This window comes from Salvelinus namaycush, chromosome 25, assembly GCF_016432855.1.
Source record: "Salvelinus namaycush isolate Seneca chromosome 25, SaNama_1.0, whole genome shotgun sequence".
Lineage (NCBI taxonomy): Eukaryota > Metazoa > Chordata > Actinopteri > Salmoniformes > Salmonidae > Salvelinus > Salvelinus namaycush.
Window position 1 is genome coordinate 32,812,139 of NC_052331.1, and position 20,901 is coordinate 32,833,039.

A 20,901-nucleotide genomic window follows, 5' to 3' on the forward strand; every position below is an offset into this window, starting at 1 on the left:
TCTACTCCAAATCTCATCTCTCTCCTCTCTCTCCTTCTAATGATTTCTCTCCCTCCAAAAAAGATCTCCTCTCTACTGAACAGAACACTGGTTTTTATATCTTCAGGTGGCAATGTTAATTAGTCAGCTGCTTCTTGACGAGGGGGCGGGGTCAGCTCCAATCACCAATTAGCCTGGGGTCGACCAATCAGCTGGTTGGGGAGTATTTCAGGAAGCCATCTCCTGAAACACACACACTCAAATACAAAACAGAACACAGAAACTGGGGAACGTAACACGCCCACCACAAAAATTGCAAACATACAGTTTGTAATAACAAAAACCAACGCTTCCCCAGTTAGTAAACCCGTGATAGAGCGTCAGCAACCACATTCGCTGAGCCCTTCACATAGGCTATCTGTACATTATATCCTTGTACAATCAGAGCCCACCGCATAAGGCGGCGGTTCTGATTGTACATTTGCTTTAAGAACACTAAAGGATTATGGTCCGTGAAGACCATTACAGGCAAGGCACTGGATCCCACATATACTTCAAAGAACTGTAAGGCTAGCAATAAAGCTAGCGTCTCTTGTTCAATTGTGGAGTACCTTGACTGACACGAGTTGAACTTACGGGAAAAGAAACTGACGGGCCGATCCACTCCGTCTTCATCTTCCTGTAAGAGAACCGCACCCACCCCCACTATACTAGCGTCAACCTCCAACTTAAAAGGTTTGTCAAAGTTGGGGGCGGCAAGCACTGGGGCACTACAAAGTAGCGCTTTAGCGGACTCAAAAGCATGGTTACAATCCTTGGACCACCTAAATGGTACCTTGGGACTAAGCAGAGATGAAAGGGGAGCTACTACCGTCGAGAAATTCTTACAGAATGTACGATAGTACCCTACCATCCCTAGGAATCTGCGCAACTGGCGTCGAGTCGTGGGAGCAGGAAAAGCAACAATTGCCTCCACCTTGCCAGATACTGGGCGCACTTGACCTCGTCCCACTTGTTTCCCTAAGTAAGTCACCGTAGCCTTCCCAAACTCACACTTGGCCAAATTGAGGGTTAAAGAAGCATTCTCCAAGCTTGTGAGATTGTGCCCTCGTTAAGACACAAGCAGAAAAAACATGTGGAAATGCTTGAACCAATTTCTCATCTGCAATTTTGATTTCTGGGTTGTCTACTACCTCTAACACAGGAGTAACGTTACCACCAGCAATATCATTCCCTAATAGCAATGTGACTCCTTTTACTGGCAGTGTAGACACTACACCAACACGGAAACGTCCTGATACCAAGTCTGACACTAAGTGGACCCAGTGTAATGGTACAGGTACTGTTTTTGTCTCTATCCCCTGTAATATAACATGCGAGCCACAATACGTTTCAGGAGACCAGGGTAAAGCATCAGTAATGATTACTGACTGCGCCGCCCCGGTGTCTCGTAAGATTTTAATTGGCTTTTGATCAGCTTGTTCTCCAGTTAAGGAAACACAACCGGTAGAGATAAACGGAGCATAAACAGGATCCGGTTTCTCAAATGCTGAATCAATACCTCGGACCAACGGACGAGCCAAAGACTTGACTAAACCCAAACTTTTCCTTTTTGGGGAAGGTGACTGGGACTGTTTCGGTTTATTTTTCAAAACTGGGCAGTCCGCAATCACGTGACCCTTTTGGTGACAGTAAAAACATTCACGGATTTCATGAAAAGACTTGTCAGAGGAAAAACGACCTGAATGAGGCACTGATGACGTAATCAGTCTACCTTCAAAACGAGGTGCACCAAAGACAGTCTTGTGTGTCAAAGCGTACTCATCTGCCAACACTGCTGCCTGGGCCAATGTCACCACTTTCTGTTCATTTAAATGAACTACAATTCTATCAGGGAGGTTGCTTTTAAAATCCTCCAACAGCATCAACTCCCGAATATCAGCAAAGGTGTTAGCTTTGCTGGCTGAACACCATCGATTAAACAGAGACTCTTTGTCCCTAGCAAACTCAACAAAAGTACGGTGAGAGGGTTTCTTGTGGTTCCTGAAGCGCTGTCTATAAGCTTCAGGCACCAACTCATAAGCCCGCAACACGGTAGTTTTAACTGTATCATAGTGTAAACTGTCTTCCAGGGAGAGAGCAGCTACTACTTCCTGGGCTTTCCCAGACAATTTACATTGTAACAGGAGAGGCCAAACCTCGAGTGGCCAATGCAGCGCAGCGGCCACACGCTCAAACGCAGAGAAATAGGAATCAACTTCCGACTCTCGGAATGGTGGGACTAAAGCTATATTTTTACTTACATCAAAGTGGGCTTGATGATGAGCAGCTTTTGGAGTCGTACTGGAGCCAGCATCTAGCTCTAGCTGTCGGATCCTCACCTCCTTGTCGGCTTCTATTTTCCTAATTTCAAGATCAAAATGCATTTGTCTCTCTTTATCTTTTTGCTCCATTTCTAACCGGGCCAGCCTCACCTTTAGCCTAGCGGTCCCGTCTGAACGACCTGAAGCAGAAGATAAAGGATCGAATCGAGGCAATGTAAAGGGGGTACGAGCAACCCCTTCCTCTGCCCTGTCCTCCGACTTGGCATCGGAAAGTCTACCCGTCTCCTCTCCTTTCAATGAGAGAATTCTTTCTCTTACTAATCCCTCCCTGACTAGCAGCAAAAGCACAGCCTTTAGGGCTTTCTCAGGGATAACAAATCCATAATGGTCAGCTATAGCTAAAAGGTCTACTTTTCGAAACCTCACCAAACAATCAATAGAGGGCGCATCAATGAACTTGGAGATGGCTGAGGCAGCCATCTTGTACACAACAATATACTGAACACACAAACTAAACAAGTCATCCAAACTCACAACCTACCATCACACCTCAATCACTAACCACAGAGAGCTCAGTGCAGCAGGGTCCGGTGGGTTTAATGGAATCCCGGATGAGCCCCCATTATGTTACGCACGCCTCTGAGAAGAGGGAACGCAACTCCCTGCTACAACTCAACTCTCTGTGAAGTGCAAGAGGTATGGACTGCAGGTGCGAGAAAGGACGACAAAGGCAGAATTTTACCGTTTACTTGGATTTATTTTCTTACACGGTAATATGGGGAAAAGGGGCTGGACGGAACCAAAGCAAAGAAAGTAAATATCAAAGTTCCCCCTCTCCTATCTAACCTGCCTACCCACTTAACTTACCTAACTTAACACCGCCTGGTGCCCTAACCAAAATACAGGGGGTGGTCCGCCCAGGTCTTACCTAGTGTGCCTAGACAGTAAATATACTACGGGTATATGTATGCCCGCGGGCCTCTTGCCTAAGCACTCCCAAAGTGCCTTCTCCTTCCCCCCTGGGAACAAATGAAACAGAGTAATTATTAATGATTTCACAAACACTCAAACACAGGACATAGAAAAACTGCTACCAACAACAACAGTACATACCAAACTTTCTGATACACAACCAACACTATATCACAATCAAATTTTTCTCTCTCTCCTCTCCAAATCTCCAAATCTCCAAATCTCTACTCCAAATCTCATCTCTCTCCTCTCTCTCCTTCTAATGATTTCTCTCCCTCCAAAAAAGATCTCCTCTCTACTGAACAGAACACTGGTTTTTATATCTTCAGGTGGCAATGTTAATTAGTCAGCTGCTTCTTGACGAGGGGGCGGGGTCAGCTCCAATCACCAATTAGCCTGGGGTCGACCAATCAGCTGGTTGGGGAGTATTTCAGGAAGCCATCTCCTGAAACACACACACTCAAATACAAAACAGAACACAGAAACTGGGGAACGTAACAACTGTCACAACCTCACGTCTGTCTCCTTGCCTCTGGCATGCAGGTTCTTTGGCTGGCTGTCTTGTCTGTCTGCCTAAGTCGCTACACCTTCCTTGACTAAGTATATGTATGCCAGTAACCTTGGCCTCAAATCTACTACGGATTTTGATTTATGTGAAATATGCTAAACAAAACATTCCTATGTTCCTCCTCCCTCTTTCTGCTAGCTTCTTGGCCGTCACTGATCCATTCAACTGACTTCTTTCCTCTTTAAATATGTTATTTGCCCACCAATTTGGATAGCATGAAATTGGGGAGGAAAAAAATACATTTGTGTTTATTTGCCCATCTATTTAGATTCATGAGTTCAGTGATCCTGTTCAGTTTGAAATGCAACGTTCATCAATGGAGAACATGTAAAAGAGCTCGTCACACTAATCCAAATGTGTATATGTTATTTAAAGCTTAGTTGGTATGAGGGTATGCTGGCCAAAACAATACTAACCGCAGAAAAGCTTGTTTCTACAAAATGTTTCCTTTCTCCCTTAATTGAGGTAATCACTGATCTGAATGTGAAGGCAACAGATGACTGGAAGCGAAGGCAATATTTCATAGCACGTTCACCCATCAAATCTTTGTATATCAGTGGTTGATTTGACGTAGAAAGTAAAGGAAGCATTTGAAATGAATTGGAACTAGGCCCACACTATTCCTGTCCTTGTCTCCATGCTACAGCTACATGATTGAGAACGTGGTGCTGTTGATCACCGGTGTCCTGAAGCAGAGGGATGTGGCAGAGCTGCTGCCAAGGTGCCTCCCACTGGGAATGTTTGTCCAGATTGGCATCGCCCGCACCCCAACGGAGTTCTACTATGCCATCCTGGTGGTCATCACTAGACTACAATAGGCATCTTCTGTAGGCATCAGCAGTCATTTGATGGATGACAGTGACATATCTGATTGAATATCTATAATATGACATTTTACAGAATCTTAATGGAAATATCTAGGGCAAGCAGTATTATTATTTTTTCCTCAAACATTTTGCTAAACGAGCTACTTTGATTATGGCCCTTTCACAGCAGAGAATGTTGAGTTCAAAAACCTGTGTCATTAATACTGTAACCCAGTGTATGTGTTTGTACAACCTAGTCAGGGGGGGGGGGGGGGGGGTGAAAAAAAGGTTAAGCATGAACTCCTAACACTAGCCTAGCTCCCATAGTGAAATGCTTGTAAAATGGTGATCGCTCTCAAGGAGTCTTCATACCTATGACCACCCGGCAACAGCGGAGACTAAGGTCACCCGAGGCCCTGCCGTTCACTGCCAGTGTGAGGAAAGCTAAGGAGCTTAAAATGAACCGGACAGGTGGAAACATTGGAACTTGCCACTGATCAAACTGGGATGGTGGTTTTTATATTGAACAAAATGTTCAGAGAATTTGCTTTAGACCCAGATTGAATATGTATATCAAACACAATGGAATAGTGCCAAAGGTGCAAACTCCATATGCCAGGCAAGCTAAACCAGCACACCTGAATTATTTAAAATATGTATTTGACCCAGGTGTTATTTGTTGAAATACATTGAATAGAAAACCTGCAACACCCATGCATGTGATGCAACACACAAGCTCACAAACCCATAGACGTTTCCATAGACTTTATTTTAGGATTGTTTCTCTCTCGATCTAACAGGTATACCAGCACTCTTAATGTCATGGCTTTTTTTTTTGTCTTAAATACTCTCCGTTCTATGAAGAAAAACTGTAAAAATATTTAATCAGAACTAATTAAAAGTTCTCTGGGAGATTGGTCAGGTGAACTAGGGGGCAGAGGAGGGGTTTTCGTGGTCCATGGGGGGGATGTTGGACGGTCTGAGGGGGAATAGAAGTAGACGGAAGGGGATTTGGAGTAGCAGCCAGCAGAGGTTCACCGCGAGGAGGGGGTGGTGTTACCATTGAGAGAGAACCTGATGAATAGAAGAGGGTAGATTTAAATGAGTGACTAGGTGACACTTAAGTGATAAGACGCCAATGAATTGCACTCATCTGTGCCCTTCATAGTCATACCTCACCTTTTATTCTTTGTCCTTTCAGATCAGTGGGTTTAGTCACAAAGGACAAGAGATGAAAAAAGGATGTCACTGAAGTGTATTGGAATTGTGTGTGTGTGTGGGTGTGCTTGAAGCCAGACTCACCTGCAGACTCTCTCCATCATGTGTGTGACGAGACGGTCGGAGATGCCGGGACAGGACTCCTCGGCCAGGTTAAAGGCGTTCTCCAGCTCTTCGATGGCCCCCACGCCACCTCCAGCAGCCCTCCGCTTCTCCTTTAACTGGACAGCACAAACACAGGGATTAGTTCGATTTCAGCATAGATATAAAGTTAATAGAAAAGGAAAATTGTATTGTCCACACAATGTGGACATTCTAATAAGTAGCTTCTCTAACTTGTTACCTCTTTGAAAATGGGAGTGACCAATGCCGACAGACACTGTGACTTGGGTTGGCGTTTCACCGAATCTGCAGACTAAAAAAAAAAACAGAGACAAATGACTTCACAGTGTCCCAGCCCAAACCATTTGATTGTGTGTTTAAATGTGCACCAACATGGTCTCACCTCTGTATCGGAGTGTGTGTATCCCTTCTGTAGTTTGTTCATGGAGCTGGGTCGGACTGTGGGGAAGGTCCACACAGGGCTCTGGTTGTCGTCACCATCTGCATCCCTGTAAGAAGAAGAGAGAGACAGTAGGTCTGTTTGAGATATTTAATTCAGTACCACGTAAAATAGAGAACTGCATGTTCTATATCTACCGCCAGTCAGAAATATTCAATATGTTGGTTAGGTTGTCTGTGTGTGTGTGTGTGTGTGTGTTTCAAAACTGCTTCATCCATTGTGCACCGTATATGTCTGCGCTTGTGTGTGTTAAGGGCCTCACATATCTGAGTCGTCTGAGCTGGACTCCTCCCCGTGGCCCTCGGACCTCCAGCGACGGTAGCGGTCGATGAGTTCCGACAGGTAGGCCGTCTTCTTGGTGTAGCGTGTAATGAACTTGTGCTTCACCAGCTCCTTGGCTGTTGGCCTCTATGGAGGAAAAGAGCGTAGTACAAAGACACGCAATCATTCCCATACTAAATATGACTGCTTTGAGCGCTTTATAAATGAAGTTGGTATTTTTATGATAAAACTCTAAATATAGGTGCACCAACAGCACCATAGAGGTATTGTAAGTTTATTTATATGAATAAAACAAACAAATGCTTATAACAGCGTAAGTACCCATGTTCTCTTTTATGGAAGCCTACCTACAAAGTCATGCTCATGATAGGTTGTCTACTGCTAGTCCCCTCAATCAGGTAGACTTCTCAGGGCCAGTTTCCCAGAACCCAGATTAAGCCTAGCACTCAACAGAAAATCATTGTCAATGGAGAACTTCAACGGAAAAATGAATTGACTCACAAAGCGTGGGTCTTTATTGAGGCAGGCCTCCACAAACTCCTTGAGGGGCTTGCTGTAGTTCCCCTCCAGGGTAGGAGGGGTGTTCTTAGGAATGAGGAAGAGGACCCTCATGGGGTGCAGGTCTGAGTTGGGGGGCTCCCCTTTGGCCAGCTCAATGGCCGTGATGCCCAGGGACCAGATATCCGCCTGGGAGGAAGCCAGACAAGTATACACGGATAAAAACACGTGCTCACACACAGACACACTTGATATTTATGTGTACAGAATTCATAAGGGATGTGCTGAACATGTATAAAGAGCCTGACATCAAAAACAATTAAGCAGCAGCAGGATTAATGTAAATTCCACCTCGATTCAGTCAATTAAGGAAGTGAAACGATCTTCCAATTCAAAAATAGAAAAATGCTCATTGACAATAAGAGGCTCTTCTCAGATTGGAGTTTCATTGAATATCCTGAACTAACGGAAATAAACCCTGCTGACACACTGACAACCCTACAGACTAGGACATATTTGAGCCAACTGCCAACTCCGTGGGGGCTACTGACCTTAAAGTCGTACGCCGACTGTTTGATGACCTCGGGCGCCATCCAAAAGGGAGTGCCCACGAATGTGTTCCTCTTGATCTGGGTGTCGGTCAGCTGGCCCGCCACGCCAAAATCTGCCAGCTTCACGTCGCCTTGCTCTGACAGCAGCACATTGGCAGCTGCCACAGAGAGAGGGAGAAGGGGAGGGAGACAGCAAGGTTGGTGGTCAATATATTATTATAATAATAAATGCCACTTAGAAGACGCTTTTATCCAAAGTGACTTACAGTGAGAACTTACATTTAATAGATATCATCACAACACCTACATCATTCAAAAAGAAGATGGCAATTAATGTTCTCTATGTTGATCTATTGGCCTACAGCTATTGCTTTGTAGAAATCTGTTTTTACGGATGATTCTCCTGCAAAATCTCCAGCCCCTGATGAATTAGAACATCTACTGTTAACACTGTAACGACATGTAATAACAAGATTGAACAATATACATGTTGTATATCGGTAACGTTAGATCACAACACTACCCAGTTAGCTAAAGAGCACCATTAATTAATAGTTAGCCAGCCGTTTCAGCAGCCCCAATCTAATAGTTTGTTGTACTTGCCCAACACCCTTTATTTTTCATTAGTAGTACCTATATCAGCCAATCACAGTTCGTCATTCCCGGTGAACCTAACTGAGCCCGGCCATCTTCAGAGTGAGATCGAAGTCAGAAGCTCCTTGGACTGTTCCTCAACTTTATTGAATTTGACCTGTGTTTAGTGCATGCATCTAATTGTAAGTACTGTGACATGTCATTGCTTGATTGCTATTTACCATGTTTATGGTACCATGTTTTCCTTTTCCATGTGCTTCATGCAATTGCTAGCTAAGCCAAGATGTTAGCCAGTCATCTTAACATTAGCTTGTTAGTCTTGGTATAGCACATAAGTAACGCTATATCGTTTTAGGCATATTATTTTACTCATGTTGTCAGGTTAAAGTTATAGCCGTGTTTGTGGACATTTAGAGTATTTTATGTGGCCTCATGTAATTATATTATGTTGCTACAATATGTAGCCAAATGTATGTAGCCAAATGTTACATATAGCCTAAAAGCCTGTCCCTTTCCACATGAAGCAGTTGGCCACTATTCCACGTTGGTTCTGGTCTCATGCAAGACCTTAGATACATCCCAGTCACGTTTATTTACCAGTAAATGGGTCTTTATTCTGTAAGTGTATTTCTCTAAGTGTATTTGGCATTGCCCCTTGCATTATACCATGGCGTAGCAGTACCTTGTCATAATATATTATGTATACCCCCCCCAGTCTACTCTATGGTATGTCATGTAAGCCAATACTAATGGTTATTTCTTTCCTTTCTATTCCTTCATCAGTGGTGGCTGGTGGCACTTTAAAATGGGGAGGATGGGCTCATAGTAATGGCTGGAACAGAATGAATGGAATGGTATCAAACACATCAAAGACCTGGTTTCCATGTGTTTGATACCATTCCATTAATACCATTTCATTCATTATTATGAGCCGTCCTCCCCTCACCAGCCTCCAATGGCTTCAATAGAACCACTTTTACACACACTTACACAGTAGGCAGTCAAAACAAGGAGTGTGGTGTGGTTAAACCCAGTATCTGTAATAAACCTGTTCTGAAGACATCTTGGACTGGACAGATCTGTGTCGGCTGAACCGTATATCCACTGGCACCTATAGCTTTCTACTAAGGCCCCGTTCTACATGGTCTTCCCAGATCAGTCTTTAGTATTTTTTCAACTATTAAAAGACATGCTCAGGTACTTTGCATTTTTTGTTTGGCTGGATGTGTCAACGTGTAGATCATACCTGCATAATATACACTACATAACCAGAAATATGTGGACACCTCTTTGTCAAACTTCTCATCCCAAAATCAAGGTCAAACTTTTCATTCCAAAATCAAAGGCATTAACATCCGCCAAACCAAGATTAGTCCGTCAGACTGCCAGATGGTGAAGTGTAATTCATCACTCCAGAGTATGCATTTCCACTGCTCCAGAGTCCAATGGCGGCGAGCTTTACACCAGTCTAGCCGACGCTTGGCATTGCGCAAGGTGATCTTGGGCTTGTGTGCGGATGCTCGGCCATGGAAACCCATTTCATGAAGCTCCCGACGAACAATTATTGTGCTGACGTTGCTTCCAGAGGCAGTTTGGAACTCAGTAGTGAGTGTTGCAACTGAGGATAGACAATTTTCTATGCGCTAGGCGCTTCAGCGGTCCCATTCCGTGAGCTTGTGTGGCCTACCACTTTGCGGCTGAGCTGTTGTTGCTCCTAGACGTTTCCACTTCACAATAACATCACCTACAGTTGACCGGGCAGCTCTAGCATGGCAAGAATTTGACTGACTGACTTGTTGGAAAGGTGGCATCCTATGACTGTGCCACTGAAAGTCACTGAGCTCTTCAGTACGGGCCATTCTACTGCCAATGTTTGTCTATGGAGATTGCATTACGGTGTGCTCGATTTTATACACCGGTCAGCAACGGATGTGGTTGAAATTGCCAAATCCACTAATTTTAAGGGTTGTCCACATACCATGTAGTGTATGAGGAGAGTTACTGTCTTACCTCAATTAGCCACAAAATCCCAAGTTTGAAAGCAACTGTTTTCTGGAAGCTGTGCTGCGCCATTTTCCCTACATACACCCCCACGTGGGCCAGCCCCGTAGCAATTTGAGTTTTAGCCAATGAGCTTCAGCCCCTTGCCATTTGAGTGACAGCTAGCACAATGCACAGTAGAGAGAGCAATGATGTGGTGCACATTTATGACATAGTATGCAATCTTCGGGGACCACTTTTGGCTCGTGGGCGCTACTTTCAGAACTACTGGCTAAAAAGTATACAAAAGTACCGGAGAATCTCTTTAACAAAACTAAAATGGGAGATTGGAATGAGGATTATTATTATTGGCAGGCCCATTTCTTGTGCACTTTACATAAACTCAACTGCAAGACTGAATATTTATCACTCTCAGAACCTAATGAAGTCTTTGTGCTTTCGGAGTAGCAGGTTTATGAGTATCACATGCAGAATATTGCTTAGCCTATTACCATTTCATTGTTGCTGGTCATTTGAAGAAATGTCCAAAACTGTTCTACTTACTGTATGTACTGTATAGGCCTACTGTATGTACGTGTGTTTATTTTCAATCATATTTTATCAAAACATGTTTCCGCACGGTTTTGAACCGGGGACCTGCACTGAGCGTGTGAGGTGAATGTGATAACCACTACACTATGGAAACTGAAGTGAACTGGCAGATAAAATGATCCCATATGATAAAGTATGTACCAGTATATCAAGTTATTTGATTTTGTCTACATATACACTCAGTGGCCAGTTTATTAGGTACACCACCCCGTTCATGAAAATGGATCGTTCCTACAGACAGTGAGTCACGTGGCCGTGGCTTGCTATATAAAGCAGGCAGACGGGCATCGAGGCATTCAGTTACTGTTTGATTGAAAGTTAGAGGGCAAAACGAGTGACCTAAGCGACTTTGAGCGTGGTATGATCGTCGGTACCAGGCGCGCCGGTTCCAGTATCTTAGAAACGGCCTCCTGGGGTTAACACGCACAACGGTGTCTAGGGTTCACAGAGAATGGTGAAACAAACAAAAAACATCCAGTCAGCGGCAGTCCTGTGGGTGAAAACAGCTCGTTGATGAGAGGTGGAAGAACGGCAAGAATCGTGCAAGCTAACAGGCGGGCCACAAACAGGCAAATAACGGTGCAGTACAACAGTGGTGTGCAGAACAGAATCTCAGAATGCACAACTCGTCGGTCCTTGTCATGGATGGGCTATTACAGCAGACGATCACACCGGGTTCCACTCCTATCAGCTAAAAACAAGAAGAAGCGGCTCAAGTGGACGTGTGATCACCAACACTGGGCAATTGAGGAGTGGAAAAACAGTGCCTGGTCCGACGAATCCCGGTTCCTGTTGCGTCATGCTGATGGCAGAGTCAGGATTTAGCGTAAGCAGCATGGGTCCATGGCCCATCCTGCCTGGTGTCAACGTTACAGGCTGGTGGTGTAATGGTGTGGGGAATGTTTTCCTGTCACACTTTAGGTCCCTTGATACCAATTGAGCAACATTTGAAGGCCACACCTTGTAGAAGCTATACCCCCAAGAATTCAGGCTGTTTTGGAGGCAAAGGGGGTTCCCACCCGGTACTAAATGGGTGTACCTAGTAAACTGGCACTTGAGTGTACATATCAGAGTGGCTGCGGAAACTTTTTTCCCCTGATTGAAGGTCCCTAACTTTTGTTCATGTGCGTTTCACGTTCTGTGCATGTGTTTCTTTACCTCTACTTTCCGCACACATTTGGTCTCTCCCTTCACATTTTTCTGTTAATCGCAAATTATAATTCTTCAAGTTTTACCGGTGAAACGTCCATCTGCTACTAACCATTTGATCTCAATCAGTTTCATGGGGATACTTAGATCTTCTTGAGTTACACAGTGTTGTTTCGAAGTAGCCTACAGTGTTGTTTTGAATGATGTACAGTGAGCGAATTTTAGAGCAGATGGTGTTAACAAACTGTAGCATTTTGCCTAGTGGCGCGCTGTTCAGTTTTGGCCACGAGAGAAATATGTGGTGGTGTTTTTGTCTTACAGTAATGGTCATACTATGCTATTTTATTAGGTTGTATTATGTATAATACTATCATTATGTGATCTTGCAGACATTGATTCAGCTTTCGCCAGAGTAGCCTGGGGTGTATTCATTAGTCGTATTCTGTTGCAAAACGTCTTGCAACGGAAACTGCTTACCGTTTACTCTAGGAACCAAATGGAAGCAAACAGAGCAAACAAACGGGGAGGGACCTACATGAATTTGTCCAATAGAAACTCTTGTTTTTGTTGTAAAATGTTTTCTGTTTGGAGTAAATGGTTTCCGTTGCAAAACGTTTTACAACGTCAGCGTTTTTCAATAGAATCTGGCTAATGAATACACCCCTGTTCTCTACAAGTAGAGCAGAGACTGTGCGTCAAGTAGTAGCACATGTGCAGACACTGAGACCTTTAGTTCGGGGGAACGAAAAGTCGGTTCCGCAGCCACAGCAGCTGCTATTTACTTTTTGAAAATATGTTCACGCACGGTTTTGAACCGGGGACCTTTTGCGTGTTAGGTGAACGTGATAACCACGACACTACGTAAACTGCCAGGAGAGTGCAGGCTCAGGGTATCATTTATGATGGTTGGGAGATTCTGTTAGGGGGTGCTGTCCTGTTGCATAGACAGATTGATAGAGGACCAAATGGAGCAGCCTGAACCTTTGATATCTCTGTGGATCTTCCTCTCAGAGTGCAGGTACTCCAGTCCCTTCAGTATTTCCCTCAGTATGGTGGCGATATAGGTCTCTTCTAGAGGCCCAGGACGTAGCTGAAGAGAGAGAAATAGTGGGAAGGAACGGAGAGAGAGATAATGGGAGAGAAAGAAAGAGAAAAGGGAGAAAGGGAGAGTTTCTTGCTGAGAGCCTATTTAGATTATTGCTAAATACATGTACTGTGTACATCCTCCAACTCATGCCTTTGTATTGTAAGTCAGCATTTATTAATCAAACAATTGGCATTGATTCAATTAAATAAAATTGTACTTATCCCCTCAGGGGCAATTAGGAAAGGCATTGTCTTACCAGGTCCAGAGCTGATCCCCCACCCAAATACTCCATGATGATCCACAGCTTAGTGCCCTGGAGAAACAGAGACCGTGGCGTTTTCAATGCTAAGGCTTGCTGTGAGATTTGACCTGAACATAGGCAGAAGTCTCAGAGTGTGTGAGTTTGTGTGCGTGTGTGTGTGTATATATTGGTGTATGAGTGATATGTATGTATGTCTGTGTGTGTGTATATATATTGGTGTATGAGTGATATGTGTGTCTGTCTGTGTGTCTGTCTTTCAGTCTCTGTCTATCTATGCGTTTAGCTTTACCTTCAGGTAGGAGCCATAGTACTTGGTGACAAAGGGGCTGTCACACTGACTCAGTACAGTGATCTCCTGCTGTATGTCTTCGATCTCGTCCTCGGCTTCCTCCAGGTCAATGATCTTGATGGCCACCACCTCTTTGGTGCGGTTGTTGATGCCCTTGTAGACCTCTCCAAAGGAGCCCTTCCCAATGCGCTCCTGCTTGGTGAAGTATTCCTCAGGATCCAGCCTGGAATTCTGCTCCACAGGAAAGCAGTGACATCATAGAAGGACTTAGTAAGCTTTTTTTATTATTATTTTATGGGGCAGATCAGCTTTAATATTGCAGATGGATTGTAGCTTCCATCAATGTAATTGTCTGCATCACTTCCAATCCCCCATATACTTGTATGCAAATATATATAAACTTAGCAAAAAAAGAAACGTCCCTTTTTCAGGACCCTGTCTTTCAAAGATAATTCATAAAAATCCAAATAACTTCACAGATCTTCATTGTAAAGGGTTTAAACACTGTTTCCCTCGCTTGTTCAATAAACCATAAACTATTAATAAACATGCACCTGTGGAACGGTCGTTAAGACACTAACAGCTTACAGACAGTAGGCAATTAAGGTCAGTTATGAAAACTTAGAGGACACTAAAGAAGCCTTTCTACTGACTCTGAAAAACACCAAAAGAAAGATACCCAGGGTCCCTAATCATCTGTGTGAACGTGCCTTAGGCATGCTGCAAGGAGGCATGAGGACTGCAGATGTGTCCATGGCAAAAAATTGCAATGTCCGTACTGTGAGACGCCTAAGACAGCGCTACAGGGAGACAGCTGATCGTCCTCGCAGTGGCAGACCACGTGTAACAACACCTGCACAGGATCGGTACATCCGAACATCACACCTGCGGGACAGATACAGGATGGCAACAACAACTGCCTGAGTTACACCAGGAACGCACAATCCCTCCATCAGTGCTCAGACTGTCCGCAATAGGCTGATGGAGGCTGGACTGAGGGCTTGTAGGCCTGTTGAAGGCAGGTCCTCACCAGACATCACCGGCAACAGTGTCGCCTATGGGCACAAACCCACCGTCGCTGGACCACCAGACAGGACTGTCAAAAAGTGCTCTTCACTGACGAGTCGCGGTTTTGTCTCACCAGGGGTGATGGTCGGATTCGCGTTTATCGTCGAAGGAATGAGCGTTACACCGAGGCTTGTACTCTGGAGCGGGATCGATTTGGAGGTGGAGGGTCCGTCATGGTCTGGGGCGGTGTGTCACAGCATCATCGGACTGAGCTTGTTGTCATTGCAGGCAATCTCAACGCTGTGCATTACAGGGAAGACATCCTCCCTCATGTGGTACCCTTCCTGCAGGCTCATCCTGACATGACCCTCCAGCATGACAATGCCACCAGCCATACTGCTCGTTCTGTGCGTGATTTCCTGCAAGACAGGAATGTCAGTGTTCTGCCATGGCCAGCGAAGAGCCCGGATCTCAATCCCATTGAGCACGTCTGGGACCTGTTGGATCGGAGGGTGAGGGTTAGGGCCATTCCCCCCAGAAATGTCCGGGAACTTGCAGGTGCCTTGGTGGAAGAGTGGGGTAACATCTCACAGCAAGAACTGGCAAATCTGGTGCAGTTCATGAGGAGGAGATGCACTGCAGTACTTAATGCAGCTGGTGGCCACACCAGATACCGACTGTTACTTTTGATTTTGAACCCCCCCCCTTTGTTCAGGGACACATTATTCCATTTATGTTAGCCACATGTCTGTGGAACTTGTTCAGTTTATGTCTCAGTTGTTGAATCTTGTTATGTTCATACAAATATTTACACATGTTAAGTTTGCTGAAAATAAACGCAGTTGACAGTGAGAGGACGTTTATTTTTTTGATGAGTTTATATACATATGCAGTGGGGAGAACAAGTATTGGATACACTGCCGATTTTGCAGGTTTTCCTACTTACAAAGCATGTAGAGGTCTGTAATTTTTTATCATAGGTACACCTCAACTGTGAGAGACAGAATCAAAAATCCAGAAAATCACATTGTATGATTTTTAAGTAATTAATTTGCATTTTATTGCATGACATAAGTATTTGATCACCTACCAACCAGTAAGAATTCCTGCTCTCACAGACCTGTTAGTTTTTCTTTAAGAAGCCCTCCTGTTCTCCACTCATTACCTGTATTAACTGCACCTGTTTGAACTCGTTACCTGTATAAAAGACACCTGTTCACACACTCAATCAAACAGACTCCAACCTCTCCACAATGGCCAAGACCAGAGAGCTGTGTAAGGACCTCTACATGCTTTGTAAGTAGGAAAACCTGCAAAATCGGCAGTGTATCAAATACTTGTTCTCCCCACTGTACATACATACACAGTACCAGTCAAAAGTTTGGACAAATGGTGGCTACTTTGAAGAATCTAAAATATCAAATATATTTAGATTTGTTTAACACTTTTTTGGTTATTACATGATTCCATATGTGTTATTTCATAGTTTGTCTTCATTATTATTCTACAATGTAAAAATAAAGAAAAACCCTGGAATGAGTTGTATACACAGTACCAGTCTATTTTCCTTTATTACGTTCTAATCCTACCACCCCTCCCCTAATTGAGGTAAACTAGTGAACAACAACCCTTAGGCTTCTGCTTCCAGCTTTATACGTACTATATACATTTTACGGGCACAATCTATTTTACAGTAGTTATATTTTGTTCGTTTTTACACTTGTCCTTCCTCTAACCTCAATCTCTCCCATCTATTTCTTTCACCAAAGTTCTGAACCTATATACGTTTTACGGACACAGTATGTTTTACATTAGTTATCTTGTTATTATTCACAACCTTCAGCTCCATTCAACCCCTCCCATCTATCTCTTAACACCATCCATATTGGATTTCTATTTGCTATATATTTTTCAACTGTGGTGTGATGTTTCACAAAAGTTCTGAACCTTTCTATTCTCATAATTTCTACAGATTCTAAATAAATAAAAATGTTGCTAAAATTATTATTATATCATTGATCGATTGAATATTACTTTTCAAATCAACCAGTAGTACTATCTGCAGAGTTAGCTCCAGGTAAATGTTGCAATTCTTCAGCCATTCCTGGACCTGTGACCAAACACAAGCTACATATGGACAGTACCAAAACAAATATCAAATGATTCTGTCTCTTTGCAGCAAAATCTGCAGAGCTGGGATGGTTGTATCCCCCATATATTTTTTTAAACATTTATTTGAACCTTTATTTAACTAGGCAAGTCAGTTAAGAACAAATTCTTATTTACAATGACGGCCAAACCTGGACAACGCTGGGCCAATTGTGCACCGCCCTATGGGACTCCCAATCACGGCCGGATGTGATACAGCTTATATAACATTCTATTGGTTGCAAGAATTTTGTATAATAATTTAAATGTAAAAATTCTAAGTTTTGAATCCGGCATCGTTTTGCGTATCAGTTCATAAACCATGTGCCATGGAATTGGTACGTCAAAAATCTCTTCCCAACTATTTTGCAATCTATAATGGCACAGTTGACACTTTTTTGGTCCTTAAATGAAACTGGTATACTTTTATCACAATTTTCTTTAAAACAATTATGGTCTTCAATGCAGGGCCGACAGACAAGTTCCATTTTTGCAGTAATGCTGCAATTAGTTGGTTGTAATTTTGGGTGGAGCAGATATTTCCATATTTTTGTTAGCTTCATGTGTGACAACTCCACCAGTCCTATGTATGATATAATTTACAAAGATACTTTTGAAAAAATTTAAAAATCCCCCAAAATATTTTATTTATTAGTATATTTGAGTTTAACCACAATATTTGTTCAGTTTTTTTTCTGGTGGATTAAATAGAAATTGAAGAAAAATTATATTTGGGAGATTTCCTTTCCATTTCAATAACTGAAAGTGCGAGGTTGTAATCTGAATAAAAGGCCAAGGCCATTCTTTATCATGGAGTGAGACATTCTTATTAATTTGCTAGAGAACCAGTTTGGATTTAAGTATAACTTTTGTATAGCTGAAGCCTTTAGTGAGAGGTTTAATTAATTATTTAATAATTTCTGCTCTCCGAATTCATATTCATTATATAAATAGGCCCTTTTAATTTTGTCTGGTTGCCATTCCAAATAAAATGGAATATTCCCAATGCGCTCCTGCTTGGTGAAGTATTCCTCAGGGTCCAGCCTGGAATTCTGCTCCACAAGAAAGCAGTGGCAACATAGGACTTAGTAAGAGGCACAAATACAGGCTTTATTAGCTCGTAAACTGGATCAGTCAAGACATTTGGCCATTCTGGTTTTGGATAAACTATTTGTAAGAGGTTATTACAGTTTAGAAAGGTCATTTGATCATATGTTGTGCAAATAGGCTACAATATAAATCGTGCAAATAACCTACAATGTTATTGGTTAGCTGGTTTACTTGATGGGGATTAGAAGGATGTGTGTTGTTGACAGAGACAAGATTAAACATTGGAGGTTGAATGGATTTCGGATGGGTGTGCACATCTCCGCTATCTTCGAAATCGCCAGTCGTCTGTGTCAGTGTGTAATGATTTAGCTAGGCGCCCCCACCCACCTAAACCCGCCCATCTATTCATCGAATGCCTCGCAGTCATCGGGGTTCGCCTTGGCTAAACGGGGTGACAGGCTACCTACCTGGTTCTGCATGTCGCGTAGGTGCGCCATCCGGTCGGCAGGTTTGACAGGAAAAGGGCAGCCGCAGCCCTTTCTGCCTGAAACACGGAGTTGTCAAAATTCCTCTATCTTATTTTCCCTCCTCTCGAACCCCTTCCGTTAGCAGGCTAGCTAACCAAATAGCTAAACACCCAAGCTATCGTGCTGTCACTCCGCAGTGTTTTCGGCCTCGAATCCCCCGACGGCGGGCTTTACAGCCCGGCCAAGATGCAAGCTATGTATCGTGTAACTCCATGTATAAGAGTGACATTGAACAGGAACTAAATGTTTCCGTATATTAATATTTAATTCATATCAAAGAACACTCAGCCTGTTCTTTATTTGTGGCTTGAGGAGGACTAAATAATGGGTTGAACAACGCATGCGCATGTGCGTCTTTTAAGGAGTGCAGGGTTGTGGGAGTTGTATTTCCACGCGCAGTCGCGTCAGACACAAAGTACATTTTATCCACAGTTCATCGTATCATACACATACACTGTTGCCATTTATCTCCAATTGTAGCAAGTTGTTACATAAACAACTATATCATGCAACGCAGTAAATATGTAACTCCAAGGGGGTTTTGTTTCAAACTGAATAATTATATATCCCAAAGGGGAATGATTATTAAATGGATTTTACGTAATGTGAATGAAGAAATGTCCAAGTCCCTCTTATTTATTTAGTGAATTTATTTGTTGTGAGACCTAGGGTACTGTCAAATTTTGGAAAAGTGTTTCCGCCCGGTCTCGAACCGGGGACCTTTCGCGTGTTAGGCGAACGTGATAACCACTACACTACGGAAACTAGGTACGAAATGCATGACTTAAATTAAGTTAAATAGATAGTTCACCCAAATCACAAAATTACTGGTTTACAAAATTACTGGTTTCCTTACCCTGTAGTGTTGGCAGTCAATGGACAAGGTATGACAGCAATCTATGCTTTGATTTTGTTTCCCTGACACTGGGAAATGCAAAACTTGTAGCATTTGTGGCACAAATCTAATGAAAGTCAATAGTAGCTATTTTACCATTTCCCGCTCTTTATGTTGAAATCATCTGTTATTGACAGCATTGAGCTACACAATCAATTTGAGATAGTTTAGGTTGATTTGGACATGAAGCACGAACAATTTAATATTTGGGAGGGGAACAGCTGGACCTGGTAAAGACATTGGCTCCCGATGGGATAAGTAGAATTGTGTTGAATTGAAGGCTCTTCAGAGCAATTATTGTCAGTGTATTATCACTCATTTCCCACTACTCTCTCTTCAGCTACATTCTGGGCCTCTAAAATATACCTGTATCGCCATCATACAGGTAAGTACTGAAGTACTTGAACTCAGAGGAAGATCCAACAGTCACATGTCTATCGGTCTGTCTGTACAACAGGACATCACATTTAAAGGTCCCCGTTTCGAGACAAGATGGAACCATATTTTAGTAAACATACAGTGCTGACTTTGAGCTCATTTAGGTTAAAATAGGTCTCCACTCCCAAACATCAGCACTACTTCTTCTCTTCTATGTCAGTTTCCGTAGTGTAGTGGTTATCACGTTCGCCTCACACGCGAAAGGTCCCCGGTTCGAAACCGGGCGGAAACATATTTTAATATAATAGATAGGGCCAATAACTGAAAATGAACAAATACGTTAGCCTACAGTAGTGTTTCCCAGCTCCCAGAGTGATTTTATTTGCCCCCCCTCCCAAGTTTAAAAAAAAAGTTATTTATTTTTGATTGTTAGACAAAAGTTAGTAAAAACACCTGCAAAAAGTGATTTACATTAATGTAGATATGTTCCAAAGTGTAGTTGGGTACTTTTTTCACCATTGATGGAAATAGACTAAGCAACTTATACATTCATTAGATTCTGAGGGCAACGAACCCCCCCACCCACTCAAACTCCTACCCAAGCCCCCTTGTAACTCAGTTTCCGTAGTGTAGTGGTTATCACGTTCGCCTCACACGCGAAAGGTCCCCGGTTCAAAACCGGGCGGAAACAAATTTTAACAAAATAGATGGGGACAATAACTGAAAATTGACAACACATCCATTGGTCTACAGTACAGTATATAATACGTTTTTGCTAAATTCGTTACATACAGTACGGTTGTAATTAATTTTCGGCCCCCTAACGATCCGCTTAAGGAAAAAATCGTCCCGTGGCTAAATCTGGACTACAGTATACATCAATGGAACTGTTTTAGACATTTCTTCAAATAACCAGTGGAAATACAATGGTAATAGACTAAGCAATTTCTAACTTCATTAGATTCTGAGCGCGACGAATCTACCCAGTCAAAATGACACCCAAGTGACATTTTCTAAGGTTTCCGTAGTGTAGTGGTTATCACGTTCGCCTCACACGCGAAAGGTCCCCGGTTCAAAACCGGGCGGAAACATATTTTAACAAAATTGACAGAGACGATAACTGGAAATAAACTAACAAATTCATAGGGCTACATAAATAGAA

At 43.0% G+C, this 20,901-nt stretch overlaps 1 protein-coding gene and 4 non-coding genes across 5 annotated transcripts; 3 read left to right on the forward strand and 2 right to left on the reverse strand.

Moving 5' to 3' along the window:
• Positions 1 to 5,399: 5,399 nt before the first annotated feature.
• Positions 5,400 to 18,782, reverse strand: stk25b (serine/threonine kinase 25b). The gene is made up of 11 exons (XM_038964249.1): positions 18,407 to 18,782; positions 13,734 to 13,964; positions 13,439 to 13,495; positions 13,077 to 13,185; positions 7,761 to 7,918; positions 7,213 to 7,398; positions 6,692 to 6,837; positions 6,373 to 6,478; positions 6,211 to 6,282; positions 5,952 to 6,088; positions 5,400 to 5,723 (listed from the first exon to the last, which is right to left on the reverse strand). Exons 1-11 carry the CDS (start codon positions 18,434 to 18,436, stop codon positions 5,684 to 5,686), a joined length of 1,272 nt encoding a protein of 423 aa, XP_038820177.1. The 5' UTR covers positions 18,437 to 18,782; the 3' UTR covers positions 5,400 to 5,683.
• Positions 18,783 to 19,158: 376 nt separating this feature from the next.
• On the reverse strand, positions 19,159 to 19,231 carry trnav-aac. The gene has a single exon. It is a non-coding gene; the product is annotated as a tRNA-Val (tRNA).
• Positions 19,232 to 19,958: 727 nt separating this feature from the next.
• On the forward strand, positions 19,959 to 20,031 carry trnav-cac. The gene has a single exon. It is a non-coding gene; the product is annotated as a tRNA-Val (tRNA).
• Positions 20,032 to 20,357: 326 nt separating this feature from the next.
• Positions 20,358 to 20,430, forward strand: trnav-cac. Its single transcript has one exon. It is a non-coding gene; the product is annotated as a tRNA-Val (tRNA).
• Positions 20,431 to 20,757: 327 nt separating this feature from the next.
• On the forward strand, positions 20,758 to 20,830 carry trnav-cac. The gene has a single exon. It is a non-coding gene; the product is annotated as a tRNA-Val (tRNA).
• Positions 20,831 to 20,901: the final 71 nt, after the last annotated feature.

What these genes read in the sequence shown, in the direction of transcription:
- stk25b (XM_038964249.1), bottom strand. Translation starts at nt 18,436, where the DNA reads ATGGCGCACCTACGCGACATGCAGAACCAG. An exon ending in AGCTCAGACGACTCAGATAT is followed by an intron (nt 6,479 to 6,691) that starts GTGAGGCCCTTA and finishes TTCTTCTTACAG; the next exon opens with GGATGCAGATGGTGACGACA. An exon ending in ACACACACTCCGATACAGAG is followed by an intron (nt 6,283 to 6,372) that starts GTGAGACCATGT and finishes TTTTTTTTTTAG; the next exon opens with TCTGCAGATTCGGTGAAACG.